Source organism: Neopelma chrysocephalum, unplaced genomic scaffold, assembly GCF_003984885.1.
Source record: "Neopelma chrysocephalum unplaced genomic scaffold, ASM398488v2 Primary Assembly neopelma1_66, whole genome shotgun sequence".
In the NCBI taxonomy this organism is placed as follows: Eukaryota; Metazoa; Chordata; class Aves; order Passeriformes; family Pipridae; genus Neopelma; species Neopelma chrysocephalum.
Genome location: NW_020897725.1, coordinates 13,762,679 through 13,780,805, shown reverse-complemented (window position 1 = coordinate 13,780,805; position 18,127 = coordinate 13,762,679). Strand labels below are relative to the sequence as shown.

At 38.3% G+C, this 18,127-nt stretch overlaps 1 protein-coding gene across 18 annotated transcripts in view; it reads left to right on the top strand.

The window, feature by feature from the left end:
* Nucleotides 1-18,127, top strand: part of PTK2 (protein tyrosine kinase 2) — a 189,618-nt gene that overhangs the window by 134,536 nt on the left and 36,955 nt on the right. For 5 of the 18 annotated variants that reach the window (XM_027684583.1, XM_027684567.1, XM_027684564.1 and 2 more), the window contains 6 exons: nt 926-978; nt 9,037-9,120; nt 10,282-10,299; nt 14,091-14,147; nt 15,560-15,580; nt 16,647-16,744. In XM_027684583.1, coding sequence (XP_027540384.1) covers nt 926-978; nt 9,037-9,120; nt 10,282-10,299; nt 14,091-14,147; nt 15,560-15,580; nt 16,647-16,744 — 331 coding nt within the window. The remainder of the gene's footprint in view (nt 1-925; nt 979-9,036; nt 9,121-10,281; nt 10,300-14,090; nt 14,148-15,559; nt 15,581-16,646; nt 16,745-18,127) is intronic. The other 13 variants (XM_027684569.1, XM_027684571.1, XM_027684570.1 and 10 more) reach the window with 5 other exon arrangements.

The window sequence follows — 18,127 nt, the reverse complement described above, 5'->3', positions numbered from 1 at the left end:
TTTATTGGTAGGGATTTCTGGAGTAAAATAAGGTTTGAAGGAAAAGCTTCTTCCCATTTTTGGGACAGTTTACCAAAAGTAAATTGGTACTCTTGAGCCTGTTTAACAAGAGCACCACATATGCTCTGAGTCTGGCAGCAGAGCAATGGGCTTTTATCAGATACATAAAACTACCAGCCAACAGCATCTTGTGTCTGGGGAGATGTGCCTGTGCCAGATGAAATTCCTGATTTCTGAAAGCATGAAGTGCAATGTGCTCTGACCATTAATATTGTGAATATATGTGTAAGTGAAAAAAAAATGGAGAATTTGTTAGAATTTCTGATAATAATGAACATTTATACGTGATGTAACAGACACATAACATATACATAATGTAATGAACATTTGTACGTAAGGAACAATATAGAATATATACATAATATAGTGAACATTTATATATAAAATGAGCAATACATTTATACATAGTGAACAATATATAATATATACATAACATAATGAACATTTATTCACAACTACCTTTAAATGTGATTGGTTTTCTTCCTTTACTTGATATGTAAATTAATTCAAAATTGTACAGGATAAGTCATCTTACAGGCAAACCCTCGGTTCATACTGTTTCCAGCAGATCATACAGAAAGTAGAAGCACAGATTACAAACATCTTAAAAGTGTGTACAACTTAGGTTTTGTGTTCTCATTTAAATTTACTCCATCTCTGTGACTCCATGTGCTCATTTAATTTAAATCCACTCTCACTCCCCCAGAGGGGTTGAAATGGTAGGTTCCTTTCTGACTTCTCCCCCCTCACTGTGGGAGGTGGACCAGCCCTGCTAATTACAGTAGGTGCCTGTTGGGATGAATTCCCAGTGCGTGTGCCCGTGAAGGATGTACAGCATTCAGCGGTTCCAACCTCTGTTTTACAGGCTGGCCAACAATGAGAAGCAAGGAGTGAGGTCACACACGGTCTCTGTGTCAGGTAAGGCTCATACAAACCCGAGACACGAGTTCATTTCTGGAGCTGGCAGAGGTGTAGGCAGGTTTTCCACTCGCACTTAGTTCACTGCTGCTCCGTGGCTGCTGACTTCCCAAATCCAGAGCTGTGCTGCCTTTGCAGAGCAGTTCCTAAAGAGAAACTTTCATGCAACAGCCACATCCACTGAGATGCTTCAAAGCCAGGCCGCTTGTCAGTATTTCCACTTTACTTTGTGGTGAAGCAGAATGTCGTCGGCTAAACTTAAATTTACCTGAGTGGGGGAGCAGCTTTGAAAAGGGAAAATAGGCAATTAAATATTAATTGTTGCTTTTCGGAAGGAAGGAACTTAATAGCTGTTTTTCTGTAGCTGCTGTTTAGATCAAAGCATTTAATTTTTGCTGTTGAAAATGACAAGTTAATTGAAGGATGAGCATGTGAGGTAATACATGTTGTTTCTGTACCTTGTAGGCTTCTAAGATTTCTGTTAGTTACTGTGGTTTTTTTCAGTTTTTATAATTGAGAGAGAACATTTTTCTGTTACAAAATCTTAAGTAATTTTGAAGGATTGATTGATCTTAGTAGAAAATGCATTTCTAAATCCATACACATAATATTTATTAAGGAGATTTTAATGCAAAAGTGTATTTATATTATATGTTTCTATAGGTTTCTAGTATTTGGCAACAAACTTGAGGAACCAACGCTGTGACTCAGTGGATTTCCCACCCATGACTTCAGCCCCACTTTAAGATTTATATTAATGCTTAGTGGCCATATTCAAATACCCAACATATTTCATACTAAAAGGAGGAAAGATACGCAGGCATTTGATTAATTTCCTACTTTTCAGATTCCTTTCCCCACCCTTAACCATTTTTTACAGATGTTTGAGATTCACCCCTTGGCATAGGAAGCCCAAGTAAATAGAAGTTGTGCAAGAAAACGGATGAGAGGATCTGGAATTAAAATGTGTCTCAAGGTGCAGTGGTGCACAAACACTTCTCTACTCTTTTAAAGTAGCATTTTGATATTATTGTAGGGAGATTAGCTGTAATACCCCCATCTCTGGCATTCAGAGCATCCCCAAAAGGGTGATGATGGGGAAATGAGAGCTTTGTGTAGCCCCACAGAAGAAACAGAAGTAGCAGCACTGGAGGTGAGCTGGTTGTTCAGGTGAATGACAGGGACACTGTAAGGTGCAAAGCTGGCTCCAGTAAGCAAAACAGTACAGTTAAACCAGAAAATATCATTCTCATTCTTTCCAGTGCCAAAATCAAAACTGATAGGTATTATTCTCATATTGTAATACCGTTTTATATCTTTACAGAATCATTGCGCTTGATGCACTGGAAACACTGACATAATACTGGAAAATTATTCAAGCCAATGCATTTATTATTCACTCTCAAGGGTTTGTTCCTCTAATACAATGACACAAAACACATACATACTTTTTTTGTTGCTGGGAGATTTTTGTCCCCAAATTATTTGAAATGCATTGAGGGTGTCGTGGATGTCAGTGTAATAAATTTGAACCACGGGCAGATTGCTGAGATGAAGTTAACATGATACAGGCTTTTCCTCAGGAGATGCTTTCTGTGAGAATCTGTGAGTCCCCAAAGGAATCAGTTTGTTACAAATGAGGTAATACTTGATGTAGATGTGAAGAGGTGTCACTCCTGTTGTCACATGCAGCTGATCCATCAGTGTGGAACAAGGGAGGAAACAGCTGTACATAATGCTCAGTTAACCCAGAGTCACAGGTCAGCAGAGCCTGACAGCTGACAGTGCAGAGCCAGCTGTGGGGGATCTTGGTGTGCAGAGTAAGAGCTTTTCTCTGGTGACATTTCAATGAGTTAGAACCAAGAACCACAGGCTTCAGCTAAGACGAGCTTTTACAACTCCCTGACAGCCGTGCCTGTCATGCCTTTGATAGTTTAAATCATAAATTAATGCTGCTGCTTGCTTTCGGTGAGATTGCTCCCCTTTGTTTAGACCTCTCCTGATGTTAAAGCTAAATAGCAAAAATCTGAGACAGATTCAACAGGAAAATGAAGCAGTCAGGCATATTTGTAGTATTAACATTCTTAGTTCAAAAAGAAAGTTTCACAGTGAGTTCCCCACCACAATGTAGGGGAGCCAGCAATATCCAAACCCAGTGTGAAACATGATTTAGTGGTCTAAAAGTTCGGGTATTTATCTGAAGTTTTCTAGGTTTAAAAAGGAACCTGTTAATGAAAGACACCTTGTCTTTTTGAAATATTTATTAACATACCTTGGAGTATTTCTGGTCTAGTGAAATGAAAACTAGGTCTTTCCAAGTGCTTCAATATTCCAAAGCATACAAAGATAGAGAGGTTTTTAATCTTTTTTTTTTTTTCTCTCTAAATAAAGGCCTTTTCAAACTACTGAAGGGTGAAGTTGGTTTCAGGAATCCAAAGCAGCAGATTGCTGGACTTCGGAGTCTTGTGTCTCGCTGAACCACATTTCACCACACACCTCTTACTGCTGCGTGCTTCTGTTTCTTCTGGTGTTATTTGCTGGCCTTACTTATTAAATTCCGTGTTCTTGCAGTGGGCACTGCATTTCACTGTGTGCAAGTAAGAGGCGGGCAAGACGTCCCCTTTTCTTAAAGCACAATAGTAATTTTATTCAACAGCACATTTGTGTGTCTGTAAGATTATAAGTAACTACAAATAAGCCAAATTAAGTGAGTTGGATTTTAGATTTCTTTGGTAGTCCTCTCATGCTTTGTCTGAATTTGCTGTGATTCACCAGAAGCAATGACCTATTAGATGGGTAATTGCAGCTTTTGCCTCCTTCTCCCTTTACATCTGTCTTTACATTAAAAAGGAGTTCTTTGTACATAACCAAGAGTGTGCACTCAGGAAATGGTAAAGCTAAACTATTTGCTCTGTGCAAACAGTGTATCAAATGTGCAAGAAGCAGCACACCAGTTAACTATAATTTTATTGACTATATTTCCGCTGTTTTGCTTGGAGACACCTTATTAAAACGCTCTACCCTGGGCTAAAGGCGCTTACTTTGGCCAGCACTTTGTTTTGAAGTAGAAAACATTAGCATTAGTAAGGTGATGCTTATATTTCCTGATACACTTATTTCCAAAAATAATAATTTACCTGGTCAGTTATATATTCTAAAAGGTTCTTCATAAAATGAAATCAGTAAATCAGTAGTTGCTGGCTCCCTTTCTATGTAAATTCTTTCTGACACAGGGTTCTTTGGTTTCTTCTGCCCGTTCCTTGCTAATGTAAATATGACTAGGAAGAACAAATATGCTTTTGCTTCCCGTGGCTGATCACTGGGCCTGCTTTGCCCTAGAGAATTCCTAAGGTTTTTTTTAATCATAGCTCTAACACTACTTTACATGCAGTGCCACAGAATATGACATTTCAGGCCCGCTTGTCTCAGTGAGTATTGAACAAGCAGAGCATTGACCAAGTCTTGGCAGGTTCTTGGCAGTGCTGGGTTTACAGTTGGACTTGATGATCTTAAGGGTCTTTTCCAACTTAAAGGATCCTGTGATTCTAGGCAGTCACTCCTGGCATTTGGATGTTCATGTACTGCTGGGTCAAATAACGTGTTTGTAGGGATGGAGCTGTAGGTGGGAAGGTTGACAGTGAGGGAGAAGATAAGCTGTCCTGCAGCAGACAACACAAGGGATGTGTCTGAAGGGGGTTTTCGGATGTCCCACAGGGTTGGTGTTGGTTCAAAGCAGGTGCTGGTTTTGCAGCTTTAGTATGTGCTTATTTTGTGAAGGAAATTCAAAGGTCTTTGAAAATACAGTCCCTGATTCAGAGGTTAAAACAAACTGTTTGTCATCTGAGAAACAAACCCCAGGACAGAAGCCTTTAAGGGGGAAATAGGTGTCTTGAAGAGAAATTAGTTTGTCATCTTGTTCCCCAGCTCATGCAGCTGCTGTCACTGGCACAGGCAACATTTTGAAGTCAAAGGGGAGTAGCTCTGAGCGCATGGTGATGTGATGGCAGAAGTTTCTAATTATGCTGGTGTGCCATTGCCTCTCTGCCCCATCGTTTAGACACACCCAGTACATACCCTGTGAAGGAGAAACTGGATCTCCTTGGAACAAGCTTCTGTATAGGAGCTGAAGGATTTTAGTATCCTGGAAGAGGGACTTCTCAGCAAGTCGTCAGGTTCTGCCTTAGAATTGCATTTACAATATTGTTACACCTAAATCACACTGTGGTTTACTTCTGATCATGACAATGAAGTGGCATGAGAGTTCTGTGAGGTGCTACTCACAAGCAGATCCTTTTTGAAGTAGTTGTGGATTTGGTCGTGCAATTTAGCTGAAATTTTGATTTGAGTGAAAAAAAAATCTGTTTTGAAGGAGATAAGCCTGATTTAAGTGAGGTTTTAGTTAGCATGCAGGAAAAAACAATTATATGCTGTAGTTTGTGAGAGAGACTTCCAGGAGATTGCCTAGAACAAAGTGAAATAGAGCAGGAGCCAACTCTCAAAACAACAACAGGAGAGGAAAAAAAAGATTAATATATTCACCTGATGCCAGTGTTACAACACTTCAAAGTGCTCTGAATGAAGGAGATGTTGGGTATGAAGGGACCTGTCTGTAGGGGTGAGTGGTGCAGGGTAATCCCCAGCGAAGCCTTGAGCATGATGGAAAGACAAATAGAACTTTATTGAATCATTCTGCTTGCAGAGCACAGGGCAGGCTCTGTGTCATGATTCCTGTGCTCCAAATGAAGGTCTGCCCTGTGCTCAGTTCTGAAAGAGTTTCTTGTGTAGGACTTTTATTTCCCACTTCCATTTGAATTAGTTGGTAGGGGGAAAAAGGTGTCCTTTGCTTGAAGTTGAAAAGTTGGGAGTTCTGTAATGTCCATTTTATCAAGTCACTCCAGAAAGACAAAGCTGAGAAATGTAAGTAAGTTTTTAGATGAAAAATTGTATCTTGAGCACTCTTGGTTGTGTCTGCCAGCTCAGCTGTGTTGTACTCTACAGCTCACTTCTGAAAAGAAAGACTAACAGTCTTGGCATAAATTACATAGTTATAAATTCAAATTATTAAGTAATTTGAGGAATATAAAGACCTTGTTACAGCTGTAGCTTTGCCATATGGTCACAGCACTGGGATACGTTCAAGCTTAAGGTTTACTGCAAATTAATTTTACAAACCTTGAGCAAGTTATTAGTCTCCATGTTCATGGAGGGAACTCATCCAGCTATTCTGCTGATTAATAAGATTATATAGTTAAAAATACCCTTAATGCTAATAAATTACAGTGTTTCAGATTCCCATCACAGTTGAATAGCCTAGTGCTGTTATTTTTTTCTATTTCAGCCTGACTGACTAAAAGGCTTCTTTTCATGCATAAAAAGACAAGAATGAATTGTGGTGACAATCTGAAGAAATTTCCTACATATCAGTGTCCAGGAAGTTCCTGCATTGATTCCATCAGTCTGTGGTGTTGGTTAAGGAATTCTCACTCTCCTGTGCTCCTCCTTTGTGTTCCATTCATTTGATTTGAGCAGACACTTCTGCATTGCTGTAGTAACACTGTAGTAAGACTAGAGAAATTTTCCATGCAGGGTCAGGTTTGGGGGTTTGTTGTTTGTGTAGAAACACATTTGATGTGATAACCCCACAGTGCTCATTTTAGTTCAAAAGCTTGAAAAACAATAGATTTATTCTTCCTATAGATTTGGATGGGTTTTCTTTAGAGTTTATTTCCTGAAACTAATTCAGGAATATACAACTGAAATAGAATGGGCATTATAAATTTCAGCCTTTCAGTGTTGGTTGTCTCGTACAATACTAATGAGGAGCTCCAGTAATAACTGCCCTTTAGCTTGACTTTTTTTCTTTCTTTTTTTCTTTCCTTTTTTTTCTTTTTTTTTCTTTTTTTTTGATACACAATAATTTTACTAAGTGCTTAGTACTGAGAAGAGGAACTAAATAAAAAAGGAAGTCCCAGTCTGCAGTGTCCAGCAGCATTTCTGAGCTTTAGGGCCATTCAGGTAGACACCAGTGATATCCTGGCTGGAGGCCAGTGTGTAATGGTGGAAATCCTTTTAAGTAGTATTCATTTCAAGCAGGTATTTGCTAAGCTCTTGGAAAAGTGTTGGAACATTTTTTTTTTTAAACTCAGAATCAACTTGTTGCCTAAATAATCTTACTTTAGTAGCTAGACTTGCAGATGTGGTAAGTTTAAGGCAAAGTGTCTTCCATATAGTCTGTCAGAACAGTTGAACAAACTTTAGACAGTAAATCATAAAGGCAAAGTTTGAAATGCAGGGGAAGAGCTGGACTGTCACATCCCAGGGCATCAGGGTGTGTACATGATGAATTTAAACCACTCTTGCCTTTTCAGTGTGCCCTTCATTTGAAATGGGTTAGTCAGGTTTCAGCCCCCCACGTATCAGTGTGAGGGTGAGCAGCATTTCAGCAGTTCAGGCTTAAATTAGCTTTGTAGCCTGAGCAGGCAGGTCAGGAGTTGAAGCATCTCTTCCCTTTTAGATCACTTGAGTTGCTTCCAGCGACTCTATACCTGTTCTTCTGTGTCAGTACAGAGTGTTGGGTTCCTTCATTTTCATGTCAACACCTTTTCAGTAGTCACTTAAAACAGCTGCAGTATTTTTTCTTTTCTTCCATAGTATGTCTGAAGTTTTTTATGAATGTTACCTGAGGTTTGTGTTAGAATGACAGCGCTGAAAATTGTGTCAAGTGATGTTAGGGAGAGAAGTCACTTTGGATTGCAGTAGTGTGGGATACACGGAAATACTGATACACTTAGTCAAGAATTTTGCCCTCTTTTAGTTTTTAGCATTCAATCTGATTAGTGTTCCGTGATTTTCAGTGATGTACATTTTCACAGTTCATGATTTCTGTTTGTTCAGTCACCCAGCAGTTTTTAAGACAGTAGTTTTTGTTGTTTGTTGAAGTTGCTTTTATTAGCGTGTAATTCTCCTTTCCCACACTTCCTCCACTCCTCCCAGCACTGGCCAGGAGCTGTCCCAGCACGCTGCTGCTGTGGGACTGGGTTTCTCTTTTAACACTTTTAACACCTGGACCCCCAGCCTGTAGAACTCGAGGTGGCTGGACCTCACTGTTGAGTTTTAGCTGTAAAGAGCTACCAGCAATAAGATGCTGGTTTTTTTGTTTGATTGACTTTTTAAACGACCTCTCACATTTCTGAGATAGAGGAGAAAGGGAAAAAAGGAAAGCAGAGAGGAGCAAACAGGTAACAAGAGAAATAAAAGGAGCAGGTATCTGCAGGTGCTGAGTGTCATCTTGTGTCCTTCTTTCTCACCTTCTGAAATCAGTTGTGGCTTCTTTGTATTTTCTCCTACTCCAAAATCTCTCTTCTCGGTACTTTGCTATAATTAAATGCAGTGAGGGGACTGGGGAGGGGGACACTGAGGACAGTGTCATGAGGTGTTCACCCAGAGATCCTTGGAGAGCTGGAATATCCATTGGCAAGACAGGTCTGCACTAGGGATAAGAGTCCAGTGGCAGATTTCAGATCATACAATATATCAATGCTCAGAGATAAAGAACCCATGTTTTTCCTTTCCTATGTAACTCTGCTCTGTGAAATATTTGTTTTGTGTTGTTTCAAGGGTTCAGACAGTCAGTACATACATGTTTAAGTCTGGTGACTGCCCCTTGAATTGGAATCTAGCTGTAGCACAGTCTGGTAGAACTTAGATGGGGAACTGGGAAAAGTGGGTTGGACTTCTGGGATAGACAATGTTCTTTGTGTTGTTAATGAATGGTGTATATGATTGGCAAAAGCTGGCTTTTATATTAATAGATTCTAGTCTCATTTTAAAAAATTGAAATAAGAATTGCTGTAGAAAGGAATTTGAAGGAAAATATCAAATATGCTTCAGAGTTTCAACAACATTCTATATCGGTTTTCGTATAGAGAATTGTAATGTAAACCTTTACTTTTACGTTCGTTCATTGTAGATGTTCTCTTCAGTCTCTTTTCTTTTATTTCCAAATAATTTGTTTCTGTTTCTTTTTTTTCTCTTTCCTTTTCTTGCCTCTTTGTAAAGGAGTCAATCACTGTCAGCATAAAGTAAAGAAAGCTAGACGCTTTCTGCCTTTCGTCTTCTGTGCCCATGAGTCGCCGCCCAAGGGTACTGCTCTGCTCTTTGTCTAGGCTGCCTTATTAACCCAAAAGCTGAATATACTAACTCAATTACTGTTTGTAAACTACTTTAGCCTCAGGTAAACAGAGTTCCAAGAATAATTTCATTTGGTTTTCCTCCTGTTGAATTGGATTTTCATACAGCGTCACCAGCTTGCTGGCCCCCGTTTTTATGGGGGACTCGTTTTCAAGCACCATACGCTACAATGACAAACATATTAATGATTTTATTTGTGTAGTGATGCAGCCCCTGTCTGCCATGGGTTTTTTTGTTACTATATTTTGACTTCATTCTTGGACCCCTGATGCAGCATGCGTATGAATGAAATAGAACAGCAACAATAAGCATCGGCTGAGATCACTTTGAATTAAACACTGAAAACAGCGATGCTTTTGGCTGCGTGCTGGTTCAGCACTTGGACTGGACCAGTTTGGCTTTGTTAGGGGTAAGAAGAATTACCTTTTATTTATAAATACTGTATAGAGTGCCTTAGCTTGTGCTGTGGGTGTTGGTGTGCAGTAGGGTTGCTGCAGTACACGCGGAATCCGGTGCTCCTTTGAGCCTCTTCCCTGTAGAGTCGCTCCCTTTGCCACTCGTTTAAATTCCAGCTTTGTACGACTGCAATTGTAATACTGCTCTGTGTGATTGATACTCAGATGGTTCCATTTCTTACTCATGTCTTGGTGATAGCACAGGAGTGACAGGAGTACACTTGCTCTGAAAGGGTCAACACCAACTCTGCTTATCCAAAGTCCTCAGTGCAGAGTCAAGTTGAACCAGCTCCTCTGGCTGTAGATCTGTTTGGAAGTACTGAATAAAACCAGAAACTGACTTTTCTTAACAGTGCATTAAAATAACTAGTTCCACTCCCAAATTTAATTCCTGTGTACATTTGTGTTTGAAAGTCATTAACTCTGTTTCGTCATATGAGCTTCTTAGAGCGTATCTTTGTCCCTTGGGTTTTAGGTGAGAAGTCTTAAATTCTGCTACTTTTCTGGTTTCTCTTGAGTCAGGTATATAAGATAACTACAGTCTGAATACTTTTGGATTACTCATGAATTTAATAGTATATTTTCCCCTCCCCCTTCTCTGTCCCCTCTCTCTCCCCCTCTGTTTTTCTCTCTCCTTGCATGCCACCTGGATCTGCAGATGAAATTAGTGGGGACGGTAATACGTTTTCTAGTCTGTGTGTTACTAACGTGCAATATGCAACTCTTATATCCATATACCACTTAATGCACATTTCAGTAATACGTTTTATGCAGTTTTTTAGTGTTAAAAAGCAGTCTGCTTTGGATATTAGCTGATATATATTGTACTTTACAGGCTGTGCCATCTAACGCTTTTTGCTAAACTGGAGTTGAAAAAGGACAAACTATTTCAAACACACGGGGATGTGGGACTGCATGTGTTTGCAATCAGACTCGTGGCATGATGCAAAGAAGGTTTAGAGGATTGCAACAGTGTCCAGTTTGATTGAAATGATTATATCGCAATCAGTTTGGTCAGTGAGTGAGATCAACACCTGAGAAATGAGTCTACTGGGTAAAGCTTTAAAGGCATCAAAGTGCTCCTTGCATGAAAAGAAGCTGTACACAATAGATTAATGCAGATTGGATACATGAGTATTAATCAAGCTTCAGCTACTCAAACTGCTAATTTTAAAGACAGATTTTAATGTTTTGGGTTTTCTTTACAAAACTTTGAAACTCATTACAAAATATTTAACTTCTGCAGACTTCATCAGTCTTTTTTCCTCTGAAAACAAGTTGGGTTATGGTTTTTTAAAAGAGATTTTTTTTAGCTATTTTTCGAAAGGATTCCATCTGATGTTGGGGAAAAGAAAAATCAAACTGCTGGTACTGATAGTGTATGTATCTTTATTCTTCTGAGTAGGAGGTATTAAAAGGGCATAAAAGCAGTATGCAAAGGAAGGTGATAAGAGGAAATAGAAATCACATCTTGTGATCGTCCTTCCACTAAAATGTAAAGGGAGTGTATAATTTTTCATCTCCTTGCTCTCCTTCAGATATAAACTAAAGATACCACCCCAATTTTCTTTCTTTTCTTAAACATTAAGAGGACATCTTTTCTGTCATAAATTATATTTCAGATACTGACCCTAGGTAGCTTTTTATTGGAACTTGTCATCTTTTATAAATTACAAGCTCTGATAAATGGGAAAAATCATGAAAAGGGAAAGTTCAAACAGGTGTTAAGATCATGGATTAACTGTTGTGGATTTAATATCCTAGAATGGTTTTTCCCTACTGTTTAATAAATGCATTCAGATTTAGTAAAGCTCAAACTGGCTCATTCACATGTGTGACCACCACTACCTTTGTCCAAAAGCGACCTGTTCATTTTTCCATCTCCAAGAATCTGGGGTTGAAAACAAGTGAAAAGGTTCAGTGCTGGGTTTAAAATGTACAAGAGAGCAGCAGTGATGAGCCCTGTTATTAAATCTGAGTTTTTCTAGACTTACCAAGACCTCCAAGACATCTGGAATCGCTGCTTTGTTGTGAGTGTTCAGCTCTTGCGAGTGCTCTGAAACATTCTCCTTTGTGGAGCAACCTGCAGAGCCTTGCCTGGCTCACTTGTGCTTTAGGCCCCACAGAGGTTCTGGAATATCCCTTAGCAAACACAGCTCTGGTCTGAGCAGACTTGGTAACAGTCTCACAGTCTGTGACTAACTGTATGTGAGGGAGGTCAGTTGTCCTTATTGCAAAACACTTTGAGCACATCAGTGTTAATGCCTTGATTGAATTTTCCTCCAATTCCCAGAAACAATGACAGATAGATAGATACATCTATATAGATATATATAGGAATTATTTTCTGAATTCTTATTATATATTCCTCTCCAGAGCGTTAAATGTGTAACAAGAAATATTTGTGTAGTTAATTGCATACATTTAATTTATTTGGGTTGACTGTGAAGACTCTTTTAGTTTCATGACGGTTTTGGGCAATGAATCAAAACCCTGTAAAGGTCTCTGTGCTGTTCTGAGATTGCTTTTAGTATAAATTAACTCATTAATTTAAAGTAGAGTGATGAACAAGCCGTGTCATTGATCACATTTTGTAAGCACTGTTCCATAACCTACTGTGACAAGTAGGTTATGGGGTTTTTTAAGTGGCATCACTTCTTGTTTCCAGACTTTTAAAATTTTTCTCAAATATGTTTATAATGTCTTTCATACAGCCCATTTTTTACATAGATTAATAAATTTCTGGTATCCTCCATGAAAGTTAAAAAACACCCTGCCACGATGTTAGAAAGAAGCAAAGTGATTTAGCCCCATCACATTGGTGTCACACAAGTGATTCCTTTCAAACAGATGCTCATTTTTTAGGTTAAACTGAGGCTTATTTTCTACAAAAACCTTAGTTTATAATGTAAGGGAGGAAAAAAATACCAAGAAAGAAATAAGTGCCTCTGGAGTGTGTTGCCTGTTCAGAATTGTGCACTGTCTTCATAATTAATTGAATTTTCATTAGGTGACTCTGTCTCACAGTGTCCTAAACTGAAATTGCCTAGCAAAAATTCTAATTACATAGGATTTCCTGATTCTGTTTTTACAAGACCTGGTATATTCCTAGAGGAGTTCAAAAGAAAAATAGCTTTAATTCTATTTAAGTAGTAAGAAGCTGGGATCATAAAACTGCATAAACTGCATTTACTCCCTGAAGTGTGTTGAACTCCAAGGTTTATAGGCAGCCTCTAGTTTCCTAATTGCTGAATATTGGGTTTGTCTGAAAACTAAGCCTCTGGTTTATCTGTGTGTATAATATTGATGAGCCTTGCTCTGGTTTCAGAGTTGGCTCACGCTGGTTGAACTGGGGGCTGCTGCCAAAAGGGATCATCCCATCCTTCTTCCCACTCTCGCTGTGGCTTTGTCCCATTCACCAGCCAGAAACCATCGCTCTGGAAATCATGCCAGGGAGGTGTAGGGATATCCATATGCTCCAGGGCAGATGGGGGAAAAGGGGGAGTAAATCATGGCTTTCAGGGGGTTTCCAGTGTGTGATCAACCACAAAAACTGCACACTGGGTTTGAAATTATTCAATTTTGAGAACTTCTCTATAAATTTCAAGTTGGTGAGTATGTTTTAACAGCCTTGAAGTAAAAAATTATCCTACTGTTCTGGACTGGCTTTGTAACCCCTGGAGGAATTTATCTGACCTTCACATGTTCTGCACACACTGGAAGTTCTTTAGAGCAAGAGAAGGACCTTCTGATATGACTTGACACCATTTAAACCATTTTGAGAACAGATGATGTACAAGTTGTAAGTTTTAAACAGAGGAAGAAAGGCTCTCTCATTTTTCTGAAAAATTTTGGGAAGTTGTTTTCAAACCCTGTCCATGAGATCTTGACTCTTGACAGCAAAACTAGTGGTGAATTTCCACTAATTAAGGAAAATTGAGACTAATGCAAGAAAAATGGATATAAGGTGAGAGTGTGGCTTAAAAGGTCTTTGTGCTCTAGAAGGCTCACACTGACAGAAGGTGGATGCTGCCCTGGAACATCATTAGTGTCTTATGCCTGTTTGACATAAAAAATTAGCAGACTGTTTTTCATGCTTTATTGAAGGTTTTTAATTGAAGCAATTTAATCCATTAATAATGTTTTTTCCTTACTGCAATGGAATTCGCTGTTAAAATGATTTTAAGCCAGCAATTTAGATGGGTTTTAATTACTGAACTCGAATTTTTGAATACAAATGAATTTTCCTTGTTGAATGCATCCATGTGACGTAATGTAATTGGCACTGAGGTCATTCTCATACCATGATTTATGCATGAGCAAGTTTTATTCATGCTTCTGTAAACGTGTCCCAGCAATGCTGAACTTGGGGGTTGTGACATAAAAGTTTTGATAAATTGGAGATGTTGTTCTGGAGAATTGTTTTCATCTGCTTTTCCCGAAACTCTTCAATTCCTCCCTTTGCAGAGACTGATGACTATGCAGAGATTATAGATGAGGAAGACACTTATACAATGCCATCAAGTAAGTGCAGTGGTTAACTTGGGAACTTTTCGATCCAAAAAATATTTCAGCCTTAAATAATATGTGTGCAGAGACAATGTTCTTTATGATCTTGTGAAAACTCACAGAGTCAGTAATTTTCAAGTTCAGGTTTTAAATCAAATAAAACCAAATTCTGTTTTGCTGCTGTCAGTGACTTCACAGCGAAATTCTCTTTATGTCTCAAAATATATTTCTTTTGATTGTGATGCTGAGTGTAAAGATTGGATAAGATCTCTGTGATAAGAGCAAACAATTTGGAAAGCTTTGTGTATTGCTGTCTAACTGTATCTCACCTTGCTCTGTGACAGACCTGCTGCTCTCCAATTCCATGAGAGAGGAAAACTCAACTGAGCCACATGCAGTTTTGTTAAAGATGAAAGACTTCAGGAACAAAAATAAAAATTCAAAGTTCTGCTGAGTCTTCATCTTTGAAGTAAAAACAATGATGCTGTAGCCACCACAAGGATTTTTGTCTTAATGGCCTGTTCGAATTATAATATAATCTGAAATCAAGGCTCTTTCATTCAACAGCAAAGTCGAATATTTCGATTTTAGAAGTTATGTCTGCAAAATTCCAGTTGCATTTTGGCAACCAAGGATTTCTCCAGAGGCAGACAACCTTTTGATACGCAATCCTGCAAAAACATGAGTTTTGGTTAATGCAAGAGGGGAGGGTGGTGCTAAACTGGTGCCATGTTCTGCTGAACAGCCTTGAATGTATGTGTAGTTTTCTGAGTTTCCCACTCCCCCCACGTGGCAGGAGTGTTTCATGATCACCTCAGTGTTTACAACATCGTTTCCACTACTGTGGAAAATATTTGAAAAGCAAGAATATATGTTTGGCAAAACATATATTTTTGAGCGTCAATATTTGAAAAGCAAGAATATATGTTTTCCAGAAATAAACAGTGTGTTTTGAATGTCTTGCAGTAAGTCACTACGTGATTCTGTTCACATAATTGCAGGATCAAAACATACTGTGATAAATTATATCCTTTATTTTTTATTAACAGATTAACTTTGTGTAATTTATTTTTTTCCTCCCTAATCTTTTTATTTAAATACTCATGGAAGTAATTACTTGTGGGCCCGGCCCTGGATGGTGCTGAACACTTAAGGATGACTTCAATCCAAAACCCATGAGGTGGGCTGTGGAGGGAAATTCATTAAGTGCTTTGCTGGATTGAAGGAGACTCAAATGTTCAGCTCCCAAAGGACTGAGCCAGTAAAGATGACAAGAACACACCTGTGACTTTTGCTAATGTAAACTTAAAATTGCATCAGTATATTTCTTCATATTTCAGAAAAAATGTTAAAAAAATGTTTGTCCTTGTCTTGATTTTTAAGAAGCTCTAAGTAAGCATTTGATTTTTCTCTTAATTGCACTGCAGAAAGCTATGGAATAGATGAAGGTAACAGGAGACCCTTTACCCATCCCTGTATGCTTGCAGTTTGGAATGATGTGGAATTTTTAAGTTTACTATTCACTTTCATTTAATAAACATTATTTTTTTATAGTTAAACCAGTTAGCTTTGGGATTTTAAAGAGGAAAATGCAGTACTTAAAAAAAAGAGATGGAAAAGGCATTTATCACCTTGTTATCCAGCTCTAGATGACATAATTTCTGTAGTGTGAATGATGATCAGATGAAGGTTATGAAGTTCTAAGCTGGTTGGTTATATTTTTTTCTCTGAATAACACAAGTAAAGGTGAAAACATATACTATATGTGCTTTTCTGCTATTCCTGAAATATTTTTCCATGTCTGCGAGAAATTAAATTGCAAATGAAGTCATTCAATTGCAATTGATTAAATGTTTTGCTGAAGTACTGAGCCATTTTTATCAGCAGTATTCTCAGCCTATTAAACCATAACATGAACAAAATTGCATAAGCCCACCAAACATCTCAATTTTGCTTCAGTTACACGCTGACAGAGGTGTAGTGCACTCAAAATTTTGCTCTTCCATTTTATCCTTTTTTGCCATGCTCTGGTTTCTGTATTTTTTTTCTTGCAGTTACCTCTTTAAAAATTCTCTGGGCTCTTTTGATGGTTCCAAAACCTAAAATACCACATAGTGGAGTTCTCTTAACCATCCAGAGGGATGTGTTTAAAAATCAGGCTGTATTTAACATTGGTGTGGTCCTAAGCTGTTTGCTTTGTCTTTTGCCAGCTGTAATTAAGAAGGATTCAGTTATGTCTATTGCACTTAAATCAGTGCACAGTAGCCAATTTAGCAGTTTAGATTTCACAATTCCTTTCCCATTGCTGTGGTTCAGACATTTGTTTCAGAGGTTTAAGAGGTCTCCACTGTGTGTGTGTGCAGCATCTGCATAGGTTGGTGTGCTGCAAATGTTAATCTTAGCTATTCATATGTGAGACATTGAGTGACTTACTTTTGAGTTTTGTGTCTTGTGGATTATTTCTCTGCCCTTCGTCAGAAAACTTACTATTTTAAGTGCATTATATTCTTGTAGCCAGAGATTATGAAATTCAAAGGGAGAGAATTGAGCTGGGGCGCTGCATTGGGGAAGGACAGTTTGGAGATGTGCACCAAGGAGTTTACATGAGCCCGGTAAGCCTCCTTCTGAAATAAAAACAAACAAACAGTAAAGCTTTTCTATTTAAAAAAAATAAGTGTATTCCTTAGAGGCCTTGGTTTGAGTCTTCCAGAAGCAATAAAAATTTGCTCCACTGACCATCTCAATGGATCTCTCACAGAGACGGTTAATAAAGTTACTACTTTTTCCTGAAAGATACAAAATGCTTGGACACTGATCCATCAAAACACCAACACACAAGAGTCACCTCAGTGAAACCAGGGAGGTTGGCAGCACTTGTATAATTTAGGCTGGTGTTTAGGCTGCAGCCACAAAGACTAAGACTGCTATTTAAATAGATCAAAATGAAGTTCGTGGAAAAAAGGCAAGAGAAAGCTTCAAAAATGAGTTAATTTCAACCAGTTTCAAGCTTATAATAAAGTAACTCTGCAAATGTAAAATGATTTATTTCATATCAGAAAAAAACTTTGGAATTTTTGATAGATGATACAAGAATTCATGTGGACGGTAATCTAGTTCTGACTTCAGAAAGACTATTTCCAAAGAACAGGTGCTTGGTTAGGGTCCAGGGCTTAGTGGGTTAATGTTTAAGTAAACAAGTAAGGATAAATTTTATCTATTTCAGAAAAGTCTGAAGTCTGTTCTGGTACCTTCACTTAGAAAGCAAATCTGATACACTTTGGAGATACACGAGGGAGATTCTTATTTTTCATCTAATTCTGTCCAAGTTAACAGGAGTACTGAGGAGTGATGTTTCACTGCACTTGGGGCATGGTGGATAAATCTAGAGCTCTGTAAAACCAATTAAAGACCCTTTGTTTTTTTGAAAATGCTGGCTTGTCTCCATTTTTTTTGTGAATTGGAAAACAGATTTTACTCAGGCATTCTGTGACTACTATGATATTTTTAAACAGCAACCTGCTGATTACTTTTATTAGTAAAATTTTACTACATTTAAGGCATTGGAATATGTGAAGGGGAAACAGAAAGTTGATGTCATTAAATTTTAATGTTCTAGTCACAGAGTGTAACTTACACTGGGAAGAAATCTTACAGTGGACAAAAGATTAGTTCAAATAACATGACAGTGTTTCCGTATATATGTTTGGCTTGTGTGCAAAAATACAGGGGAGATCTCTTGCCTCTTGTTCTGCTAGCTCAGATTTGAATCTCAAAAATTCCTTTTATCCCTGTTCACTGCACTTGTATAGTTTTTGTTCTGGTGACTGTGCAGCATCCACCTCTTCTGGAATGCTGCTTTCTCCCGGGTGTTCCTGAAGTATCTCAGCCAACCTGTATTTGTAGGATACTGAATGGAAAATTAGTGTATACATACAGGATTGTGTAAGCAATGCCAGTAAGACTGACTTTAAAGGCTCATTAACTGTGGAGTTAAT